The sequence below is a fragment of the Salarias fasciatus genome, chromosome 22 (assembly GCF_902148845.1).
Source record: "Salarias fasciatus chromosome 22, fSalaFa1.1, whole genome shotgun sequence".
Classification (NCBI taxonomy): domain Eukaryota; kingdom Metazoa; phylum Chordata; class Actinopteri; order Blenniiformes; family Blenniidae; genus Salarias; species Salarias fasciatus.
Genome location: NC_043765.1, coordinates 17,755,960 through 17,768,207, shown reverse-complemented (window position 1 = coordinate 17,768,207; position 12,248 = coordinate 17,755,960). Strand labels below are relative to the sequence as shown.

The window sequence follows — 12,248 nt, the reverse complement described above, 5'->3', positions numbered from 1 at the left end:
TGTTCTTAATCAAAGTGGGGTTAAAAATTGGTGAAACTTGAGTATGTGTTCTGGAAGTAAGTTAGTGGTGACTGTGCTCTCCTCGTTTACCTTGGACCCAGGTAACTTTTTTTATACACAAATAAATCTATATATAGAAATAATATATAAATATACAGATATATGCCTGATCCTCCGAGGAGGATGCTTGTAATCATGCAGTTCGTCTTGTCACAGAAGTGCAAGATCCTTTTGGCCGGAAAAGGGCAATATACTTGAGCAAAGGGAGCCAAAAACCGTGCATAAAAATGTACAATTTGACATGAACTTGACATGAAGGGGGAAGTTTAGGCAATACAGAGGATGCTCTCCCCTCCACCAGCCTGTGAGCAAACCCAAAGAAGGCTCTGAATCTGAAAGGACCGTGGTTTGTCAACTCATCAAAAGAGCGCCCTTTGTCAAATTGAAGCTCCTGTCCAAACTGTAAAAGTTTACTATCAATGTTACTGTGTGTGGACTCCTCATTCTATAAATATACATGTATAAGCTATCACAAAAAGGTCGCTGGTTTGAGTTTTTGTCTGTGATACTGGCAGTGAAAAAAAACAAGACGAACACCAGCTGAAAGAGACTCCCCCCCCCCCCCCCCCCCCCCTACCAGCGGCGGTGTGTTGAAGGTGTGCAGGACTTTTTCCTCTTTTTGTTCATGGCATGATTTCTGTCTATTCAACTCCCGAGAGCACACAGATCAGTCCCGAGCGAATCCTGAAACACGGACCGAGCCACGCCAGAAAACAACCCCGCCTCGTCAAACTGCGAGATTCCGCAGGGAGTTTCTGTTTGTGTTCTCTTCAGTTCCACTCTGACCTGTTTATTAACTGACAAAACGTTCTACTCTTAATGTGAGTTCAATTAAAAAAAAAAAAAAAAATACTCAGTGTACCGTGTGTAGAAAACTGTAGATGTTTGTATGTGCAAGTATGGAGTTTGTGCAACAAAAAGATCAAGAAAAACTGTTCCAAAAAAAGAAAAAGTTCAATATGACACAAAAAAAAATCTATTGTGCGTTGTCCTTGTGTTTTGTAAATGAAAACTGAAAATCTTGGTAAATTCAGTATTTATTACTTCTGGATATTGAGAATATTTTAGTGATGCTGAAAAGGTGCTGTATTTTATGTGAGAGTTGTTCATTATGCTGGGATTTGCACGCTCGTGCCATTTCTCCAGTTCTATGAAGAAAATGAATCATAACAGAAATAAAACTTGGAGAAAGAAAACCAATGTCATGGATTGCATTCCACTTCAGAGGATTTTTTTTCCCAGTTAGACTGATTTCAGTGACAAATACAGTTTGTTAGTTGATCCACAAAGTATAAATGTCTTAATCTGCAGTTTTGCACAAAAGCAGATTTGGTCTGTTATACTGACAATGAAGTTGGCTCTGAAAATGTAAGTTTCTTTAAAAGTTATGCTGGGGAAATATTTGATTTTAAATTCTTATATCAAGGTCTCCAAGCAAAATTTACTTGCTGCATGGACGGCTCATTTCACTAGTTTTGAGAGTAATTTTCTTTAATTTAGCGTTTCTTGTATTTGGGTGACCCTTTTTTGCGATGCATGAAAACCAACATTTAATATGTAAAGCTCAATCCAGTTCAGCCTAAAGTCTAGTTTCTTTGAGGCATGTTAATATTTTTGTACAAACTTTTGCAGGACGAGACTTGGAATGCTTAAAAACTATATATACATATTCTGCAGCTAATCATCCTGTATAGTGGATTTAATTCTTTTGAGCCAAGAGAAATTACATTTTCAGTCGAAGAACTTCAATGATCCGACTTCAGAGATCAGAAAAAAGGACAAACTTTATTCAAAAACAAATTAAATACTCCAGTCACATGATGGGAAAACAAGAGTAAAGGCCGATGCCACACTGGTTGCGTTTGTTCCGGGCCATTTTGATGTATCCTTTGTCTCCGTACTTCACACCCCAGCTAAAAATAAAACAGTCAAGTTAAATCCAGACGATGCTCGACTCAACATTTCTCACCGAGAGGCTGATCCGACCTGTTTTTGATGATCCAGTAGTCCTGTCCTCCCTCAGTGCCGTAGCCCACAGCCAGCACGCCGTGGTTGACATTGTGGGTGCAGGTGCGGTCCCGGTACACACCTGTTGGCCAGCACCAGGTGAGTGGAGTTCATGTCTTCCATTTTACGAGTATTAAGAACCAACCGCTCACCGTTACGGTAGAAGAGAAATTTATGGCTAGAAGCGTCAATCGCGACAGAGATGGGTCCAACGGAAGCCAGAGCCATTTTCAGAGCGTCCTCGTCCCCCTTTGGTAAGAGGTAATACCCTGAGCAGTTGGCGGCCCGGTACTCCGGGCTGTACTTGCAGTGACCACGCTGAAAGAGGATGGAATGAGCTGAATGACTGGGTTTCAGCTTTCACTCAAATAGATTTGCCTCGGATATTTGTAACCCACCTTCCCATCGTAGGGGTAAGCCGCGTCCGAGTCGATGCCTTCGTTTTTCATGACGTATTTAAACGCACTCGACATGAAGCCACCCTTGCACCCGTCATTGCCAAACTTGGAGGAGCAGTCCACGAGATTCTGGGGGCTGAGGGACATCAGGTACCCTTTGACCTTCTTCAGCTGTCCCTCCAGAGCGCCGACGGCACTGAAGGCCCAACAGGCGCCACAAGAACCCTACAGGAGAGGGCCTCGTCAGCACAAGAAGCAAGGCGGCGTTGCAAGCGGACGCCGGGACCTCACCTGCATCTTGACCGGAGTCACGAAGCCTTTTTCCCTCCAGTCCAGCGATTCTGGCAAAGAGATGTTTTCCACGACGAAGCTTGAATCCATGTCGAGGTCAGCTGGTATTCTGGTGTTGGTCAGAGTGCTGGTGATCTCCTCGTAGGTCTGCACACAGATTACGTCAGTGGGAAATGCATTTATCCACATGTATTTAATCTGCGTTTGAGAAAAACCGCCCACCAGGTCTCCCAGGTGGTTCATGGCCAAGTCAAAAGAGTGTAAACCCAGGGACATCTCCAGGTTGTGGACATTAATCATTTCCAAATTCTCCTCCCATATCCGTCTGCGGCCCGACTCCTCAATCTGGAACACAAACAGAAAACCACGATTAAACTGATGACTCCAGGGACTCATTCTTGGCCTTTTCGGTATTTATACCTACAAAATCAAATGTCTTCGGAGTCTCAACAGGTTCAAAGCCAGGGATTTTACCTGATGAGAATACGCTTTGTTGTGCATTTTCTTCCACAGCTCCCAGTGTCGATCCCTTCCTGAACTGCTGACGGCCACTGCTAGTCCACACATGAGCGTGAGAAGCAGGCTCCGAGACATTTCAGCTCCTGTGATGAAGGAGAAGCTGAAAGTTCACCATCAGATCAGACATTTTTTCTGACCGCAGGCCTGTAACCTTAGACTGGACATCTACAAGATCAAAAAACACATATAGGAAAAGAAAATCTAATGTTGGAGTGAACTCAGTATTTGGAGGCGTTTATTCGTGGGAATAATACACTGCCATAGTCACACAGCACTGTAAAACAAAGCTACAACAGCTCCAGGAAGTGACTCTCACCTCGATGACCGGGACCAAGAAACACTGCCGACCTCAGAACCCTGACCTGACCGTGAGAGCGCCTCCCATCACATCTATTTATCCTGGCTCTCTCTGCACACCTGGAACTCATTACAGCCTGATTTCCGCCAGGAGGTGGCGCCACAAACAAGCCGTGAACGCATCACGACAACTGCTGGGAAATCTGCTTCAGACTTTTTGTTGATTTTTTTTTTTTTGTTAAAGCTCTGAATTGTGTCCCCGGAACTCAAGCTGCTCGATGCTGCTCTATATTAAACCCTGTTTGGTGCTCAGCAGGTAAGAAGGTTTCAAAATAATTAACTCGGGAAACTTTTAATGGAGATTCATTAATGTCGTTTTTCCATATTATGAAACTCACTAAATCCCGTCAGTTTGAGGCTGAGATTCAAGTTTCTTTGTCTCGCTGCTCGTCTGAGATAATCCATAGTTTATTCAATGCTTTTCCATTTATTCCTTTTGCTTTGACACTTCACACTGACAAACTGTTTCTTTTAACACGTGCTGCTGCCTCCTGTAAGACTGGGTTGAGTTTCACAGTTTACTTTAATATGATTTTTATTTTCATTTTGTTTTGTTAGTTGATTAAAATGAACGTCACCCAGTTCATTGTACAAATATAATTTGTTTAAGTTGACAGATTATCAATCCTTTTGTCAATAATTGATCTGGGTAAATCTTATCATTCCCATCTTGCCCTGTAAATGTAAATGTGAGACATATTCATGGAGAGATTAATTTAAATATAAAGCCGAGCTACTTCTTGATAGTACTGCACACCATGGGGACAGTGATGCAACTAACTGACCTATCAGGTGTATTTATTGAAAGGAGATGAAGAAAATGCTAAAGGGAAACAAAATTCCACGCAGAAAGATGTTTGTTGTTGCAGTGAGGTAACAGCTACAAAATTATTTAGTAAATCAATGCAGCATCAACTTACCAAGTGGAAGAAATGAGTAACTGTAGCTAATTAAAGCACCAGAAAGCATGTTTTCCATAACTTTAATGATTTAGCCTCTCAAAAATGAGGTTCACAAAGTGCTTGGACAGACACACTCTTTTACAGCCCATAGCAAACAATAAGTGAGAGAATTCAGATGCAAATGAATGAAATCAGAGAGAGAGAGAGAGAGAGAGAGAGAGAGAGAGAGAGAGAGAGAGAGAGAGAGAGAGAAATGAAATTAACACAAAATGGCAAATGCATGACATTTGGTTATTATAGTCACTTCACAGAGGAATGTTCACTTGAAAACACTTTTTACACTGCACAGACATAACCTGTCTGCTATTTTAAGAAGTCCTCATCTATTGACATTATTTAGATGTGTCTAAAGCAAGAAAAATATATTATCACAGTACAAAAGGAACTCGTTTGAAGCTAAGAAGGCTTTATGGTTTGTGTTGAACTCATTAACACATTACAGCACATTATTGCTTAAATAAATAGAAACTGACAGAGCTCACTATGACAAATATTCAAAGTACCTGACAAGAAAAGCAAGCGTACTAATAAAGAAGAACAAAAAAAATATTTTCAGCATATTTGACTCTCATGTGCAGCTTAGACAGTAAAGATATATAAAAAAAGGAAAAAAAAAACCCACAAACAAGCTGTGTTCAGGCTGCGTGAGGTTTCTCACAGGGTTGGGTAAACTGCAAAGCTGGCAATGCCACACATGTTCTTCTTGTTCCTTGCGATCCGGATGTAGCCCTGCTCTCCCCACGCCGTCCCCCAGCTGAAACCAGAGAAACGCTCCCATCAGGCTAAAACTCCAGGCTGGACACGTTAAAGAAGGAGACATGAGTTCACCTGTTTTTCACCAGCCAGTAGTCTTGTCCCGCATCCGTGCCATAACCCACCACCAGAACGGCGTGATTTATTAACTTCGGGTTGCAGCTGGGGACGTTGTATAAACCTAGAAGAAGTAGAGTCACTGAGAGACTCAGTATGAAATATTTAAAGTCATCACTTCAGTTGGGGAAGTGCCAGATTGCAGTGTGATAATACCTGCCAAAATGACTATAACTGTGTATAATTTCACAGATTAGATTTATCACTTTAGAAATTTGTCGGGGAGTTAAATGCTTTATCTGTTGAACTTGTGAGGGAACAATTTTTCCAAATACTAAGTCATGAATTAGGACAATCTGGTGTGAAAATGTGTTCATATAGACTTGAAAAAAACAGGAAATGGAAAACTGACAGTGTGTTACTCTTTACCCACAAATGTCACACAAGTGATTCTGTACATACACACAGGAGCCAAACATGACAGCTCTGAGCTCCTCATTAGGAATATGATGATAGAATTCACATATTTGAGAAGGTTTTGGCCTCACCTCCTCTGTAAAAATGGAAAGACGACAGCCTGGCATTGACAGCCACGGCAACCGGTCCCACCGACGCCACCACAGCCTGCAGCTCGTCCTCGTCTCCTCGAGGAAGGACGTGGAAATTAGAGCAGTATGCAGCTTTCCCCTTGACGGAATAGCGGCATTTCCCATTCTGCAAACAGGGAAAATCAGACTTCTTCCATCATATCATCAAGCAATCATCACACTAGAATATGAGATTTGATGATTAGGTGGAACAAAATTGAAGCAAAACGTGAAGACATTTTGCATTTTGACTTGTGTGTGCTGATTGATTTGAGGGGCTGCTCAGATAAACCTGCTGCTCTGCTAAACAGGATCGTTAAGAAACAACCATGCTTGGCAGAGCAGCAATCACAAGTATGTTACTCTAACTAAGCATTTCTACTTCTGCTAAATGTTGCTCGTAGCTGTTATTGCTGTGGTGAAAATATTGCTGAAGGTTGTTGTTGCCCTGCTGCATGTGTTGCTGCTATGTGGCGTCGTTGCTGAACACGAGCTTCAGGCTCTTGAAGCCGCTTGACTTTTCACATAAGAAAAACCTGTCTGCAGATTTCATTCTCTATATTTGAACTATAATGGCACTGATGTAGATTGTACTGTTTAAACACGTGTGATGGAAAATCGAGCTTAATACACTAAAATATTAATCCGAATGCAAATATCCTGCAGAATACTGTGTGCATTTCACATGTGCAGTGGCACTGAATATGTAGAGTGCAAATGGCGTTATGCAAATTCTCACACCGCCGCTGATAAAAATGGATACGTTTGACACATGTTGTGACACATTTGTCTTAACATGCAGATTTGTGGGATTCAGTTATTGTGCAATCATTAACAGTTCATACCAAGGCTGGAATAATATTCCCAGTCACAAAGAGGGGGAAAAAATCATTACAGAAATCAAAAAAAGAGGAGGGAGCAGCGTAATAATTTAACAGGATATGCTCAGCCAGTCTGTGTGCGTTGTTCTTCAGCCTCACCTTGTGTTCGTAGGGGTAGAACTCCTCCGAGTCCACGCCTCTGTTGCGGATGATGTAGGTGTAGGATTTGGAGATGTAGCCTCCTCTGCAGCCCAGGTTCCCCTCGCTGGTGCTGCAGTCCACCAGGTTCTGTGGACTCAGAGGCACCAGGACGCCTGTCCTCTTCTTCATCTGACCCTCCAGAGCTCCCAGAGAGCTGAAGGCCCAGCACGACCCACACTGCCCCTTTAAAAAGCAAGTTAACAAAAACATGTTTGCTGATTTTTTTTTTATTTATTTATTTTTTTTTTGGACAGATTGGACTAATTTTCATTTTTTTAAATGTTGGTTCTTACTTGGTTCCTGACTGGACTGACCAGGCCCTTCTTCCTCCAGTCCAGACTCTGCGGTATCTTCAAACCACTCTCTTTCCAAAGCGTGCCATTTATGAAGGGAAGAGGCTCCTCCTGCTTCAACCCGTTGAGCTCCTCATTAATCTCCTCGACTGTCTTAACAGAAAAGAATAAGCTCCCGTGAATAAAGTAAAGTTAGTAAAAGCGTCTGCATCGCAGTGCTTCTTGGACCCTCTTGACACTGAAAGTTTACAGAAACAGCATGCCTCTACATGTTTGTGTATCGAAGGCCATCTTGATTTAAGTAGTCCTCTTCAGTAAACTCAGCTCGTATGGAAACGGCTTCACTGAGACGTACAAGAGCTCCCGATCGTCCTTCCACCACAAAATCTTTTCTTTGACGCAGTGAATTTCGCATTCTTCTCTGCTTTGACTTTGGAGTTGTAGTATTCTTTTTGCAGGTTTGTTTATCTTACATAATGACTCCTAAATGCAACCGTAGGACTAACCATTGCATGTCTGAAGGTAGAATATTCTTTTTCATATCATTTCGGTCACAAAAACTTGAGCTGCAGTAGAAAACTGTCCGAGGCAACACGAGGTAACGCACTGTGTCCTCTGACTGCAGGCCAAGAGCTTGTGTGAGTCCCAGACATCTCTGCCAGCGTCCTGCGGGGTCGTGCTCGTCACGCCCATCCTCGCCTCGCTGCTCGGGCTTCCTCTTGTGAAAACTCTCCTCCTCGTGACACCTCAGAAACGCCCTTCCACTCTCAGGCTTATCCGTCTCTCTAATGACGACCTCTAGCTGAAACTGCACTGTGCTGTGAATAAATCTTGCTTTTTGCCGAGTCGTCTGGTTTCAGCTCACGACCGAGGGAAATCGTTCCAGGTGTTTGTGATGAATTCCTCCAGAACGAGGCTGAAGACGCCTGAGATCTCGGAATTCTCCGAAGTTTACCCTTTTCCCTTACGGGGAGCCTTAAACACAAACGGCTATATTACCATGTCTGCCAGGTGGTTGAGTCCCAGTGTGAAGCTGTGTTTTCCTGCTGAGGCCTCCAGGTTGTGTTTCAACACAAAACGCACGTTCCTCTCCCAAACCGCTCGCCTGAAGACGATCTCCGTCTGAAACACAAAGACAGAGTGATCTGAACTCTATATGTGACACAGAGAGGAGTTTTTTGTTGTTTTTTTCTGTCTTGCACCTCATTATTGTAAATTTTGTGGTGTTTAAAAGTCCAGTCTTCCCAGGCTTTGTTTGAGAGAGGTGAAGAACGACAGAGAGCCAGAAGGGCTAAAAGCAGCACGGCAGATGAAACCTTCATCCTGTAACAGAAGAAAAATAAACCCATCACTTCATCTGGTCAGAGGATTCATCTAGTTCTAGTTCGGATCAGAGGGTTTGCTTCAGTTTTGTGACAGTAAATCCAACATATTTGGATTGTTGAGAGTAAGTGAGCAGTTTTCAGGAAGTTCATGCACAATTTGTTGACCTGACAACTACATAGAGAGAAGACCGTATAATTTTGAAGGATGTGATGCAGATCAAATACTTCATATATTAACTCAGTTATTAAAATTTTTATGTACTTCAAGGAAGAGAAACAAAACTAATGATTTTTTTAAAGTGTGCCAGAAAAAAGACTAGTAAAGTTTTTATTATTATTATTATTATTTTCCAATTAATCCTATTTATCAACAGTTATTAAATCAAGACTTTTTTTAGTACATTATGGCCCTTTCATGTATGGAAATGGAGCTGAAACTATGCACAATAAAGCGTTCTGGCACAACAGCACAGCAAAACTACAAGTTTAAAATATATTTTTAGTTAATTTCACCTCATTTGTTTATATTATTACATTACATTATACATTTTGTAAAGGCAGGATTTTGTGCCTGTTAAAAAAGCAGCAGGTGAGTAGGAATATGACTCAGCCAATATGTGTGCGTATTTTAACAATCCTGACGGCTTTAAATACGTCACTTCAGTTTTCATCATGAAAGTTTTAATCTGATGCAAAACACGATATTCTTTAACATCTCAAAAAAGTCAAGAACTTGCCAGAATTTTATGAATGTAAAAAGCAGAAACAGTATAAATGCGCACAAGTTTAGTTTTTGAAAGTATACTTCCAGAGAAATCACACAAAAATAATATTTGAATATTTTTTTTTTGTGATGGGGGAACTGATCTGATGCGTGTACGCCTAAAATAAAACTGGTTTCAGCCACAACACAACACAGTTCCACTCGGTCTTGTTGGCACTGAGCATGACAGAGCAGATGGTGAGTGATGAATTAATTTTAGCACTACGTTAGAACGGGAAACATAAGTTTGTGATTTTCTCATATCACAAATGAGAAGTTAAAACGTTTTACTGTTATCTTCAATCTTCTTCCTCCACTAATCTCTTCTCATTCACACATCAATGGAAAGCCTAAACTAAAAAAATAATTGCAAAAACAAATGAGGGTTTCACCTTGTTTCAGAATGACAATTCTTCTTATTCTGTCCGAGGAGGAAAGTGCGCCCGTTTTCTCTCGGACCAGCAGATCTTCAGACTTTAAAGAGGAAGTTTAGTTTCCTGACTCTCGCATTTCTTTTCTCTGTTCTCGACTCGTCATGTGAACCTAATTTAGAGGCAGCAGCTGTGGCTCAGAATGCCCCTCCAGTACGAGACGCGACAGAGAGGAGTTTGATTATGAAAATATGTTCTAACCCAACTGTCTGCATCGAAAATACTGGAGAAATGAAAAGTTTAGCAGCAAACTGACCTTTGTTTTAGCTCCGAATCAACTTCTTCAGTGAATCACAGCAGTTTCAACTTCAAACTGAACCAAAACAAGCGCAATCCACTGTGTACTGCCAATAGTGGTAATTTGATTTAGGGTGACTTTAAACATGCTGATGATTCACTGATGACTAATATGTATCATTTTTTGAGAGCGAGATGGGAGCCTTGTACAGTCTGAGGCTTTCAGCTTGCTTCTATAGCTGCACTGCAGATCTCTTCTCATCACTGACTAACCTCCAGATAAATATAGATTCATTCATTCATTCATTATTGTTAATATTGTTATTATTAGATAGGTTTGAAAGTCAAGGTGAAAGTTCAGTTTTCAGATTCTAAAGTTTGTATGTATTTCATATAATATTTAAATCATGAGTAATATTTAAAGGGATCAAACCGCTTCTTTTTTTCATTGAAGTAACCTGAACTTGGCAGATTCATTGCAACACATTGTTCTGACAGGAGTGAAGAGGATCAATGCATCCATCTTCTGCCGCTTCATCCAGTCAGTAATAGGATGCAGAGCAGGTTTCCTTCCATGTGAGACATTGTCCTTTCTCTGTGTGTAAATATTGATAGCTAGTCCTGTTTTATCAATCCAGAAGGATGTTAGGTGACCATCTAAATCTGGAATTTCTCAGCTTGAATATTCTGATCACTATTGGCTGATTTATGCTCTTATCATTTATGTATGATTATCTAAAGATCGCTCTCTCTCCAGTCATTAATGCAAACTATTACCTAATTATCTTTTATTTATTTTCATATGATAAAAGCAACAAAAAAGGCCCCCAAAATTTATTTGAAAAAGCAGAAATGCCCACATACTGTACATCATGTCAGTCCTTATAAGGAGCGAGGAGCCATGAACAGTATGACGACAAGCAAACAGGAGGTTATTATGTAATGTGGAACTTCGATCTGGCACTTCTCTATAATTAGAGTCCTCCTTTGACCTCTCCTCCTCCGAAATCCGGGTTTGGACTGAGTTCTGCTGATGAACGCAGCTTCTCGTTGGTACCAGATGGCAAGATCATGACTCAGCACATCCTCCGTTTTTCCTCCTATAGTGATCATACATGTCGAGCGCTGACGCACAGAAAGGGAAAACCCTGCTGAAACAATGGACTGCTGTTACTGTTTCTGCTTTTCTCTTCAACAGGTTGTGTTGAAAAAGAAGTGGGAGAGAAACATTTTCAATGCACCAGAGAAGATTTCTCAACTGACTCATTACACAAAAACCTGAATTAGTCACAAAGTCGACTCTGTTGAGAATCAGCAGGTATGCTCAGCTCGACCTGTTCCGTTATGTAATCATGAAAATAGGATGAGGGCAAACATGACTTCACAGAAGCAGAAACCGCTCCTGTCTTTACACAGAAAATATTCTCATTGGCGGTATTAACATGCAAATGTGATTATGCAGATTAACCCTCATAGATAAAATATGCTTGGATAATATTATACGATGCAAATACTGGACAAATGTATCCTGTGGTGACCAACATTGTATGCTTAAGCAGGCTTGAATTCGATTTTTTTTTTTTTTTTTAATCCAGGACCAGTTACCAATACAAAACATCCTGAAATGAAAAGATAAAGGAAGCCGTCAAGCAGCCATAATCATACACAAGACACATACTGCATACAACATGCGCTTTTTGTTGGTTGTTGAGGACTTCAGCTGGCGTTTAGGTGTGTGTTTGCCCGGTGACGGACAGAGAAGTGGCGGTTCTGAAACCACAATAGCAGAATGCATCTCAATGTGAGACACGTTTTACTGGATATGTCAAAACCAAGAGCTGGAAAGATTCTGTTCTATGTTTGGTCTTCTCTGTCTTCAGGAGTTGTCTTCTCGTCTCATGTCTTGTGACTCTGACCTTGTGCGTGGGTCACTCTCTGATTACCCATCAAGTGTTTCCACCTGTGTCCTGCCGAGCCCTGCCACCCCGTGTGTGTGTGTTTAAAGTAAACACACTCTGAGTTTCTGTTGGTCCATCTGTGCAGTTTCTGGGTTTCCTGTCCGTCAGCCTGAGTTGTCTTATGAAGACTCCGTGCCCTGTGTCTCGTCTGTTCATCCACTGGGTTTCTTTTGTTCCTCTGGAGTAGTTTTTGGCATTTTGGTCCTGCCACAGAAGTACATATTTCAC

The 12,248-nt window shown here is 41.4% G+C and overlaps 1 protein-coding gene across 1 annotated transcript; it reads right to left on the bottom strand.

Moving 5' to 3' along the window:
* Positions 1–1,873: 1,873 nt before the first annotated feature.
* Positions 1,874–9,908, bottom strand: LOC115409813 (uncharacterized). The gene is made up of 16 exons (XM_030121091.1): positions 9,787–9,908; positions 8,509–8,629; positions 8,306–8,428; positions 7,307–7,459; positions 6,972–7,196; positions 5,953–6,118; positions 5,423–5,528; positions 5,253–5,348; positions 3,592–3,692; positions 3,231–3,358; positions 2,979–3,101; positions 2,757–2,903; positions 2,466–2,690; positions 2,220–2,385; positions 2,047–2,149; positions 1,874–1,973 (listed from the first exon to the last, which is right to left on the bottom strand). The coding sequence occupies exons 2-16, from the start codon at positions 8,626–8,628 to the stop codon at positions 1,874–1,876; spliced, it is 2,082 nt and encodes a 693-aa protein (XP_029976951.1). The 5' UTR covers position 8,629; positions 9,787–9,908.
* Between the last annotated feature and the right edge of the window lie 2,340 nt (positions 9,909–12,248).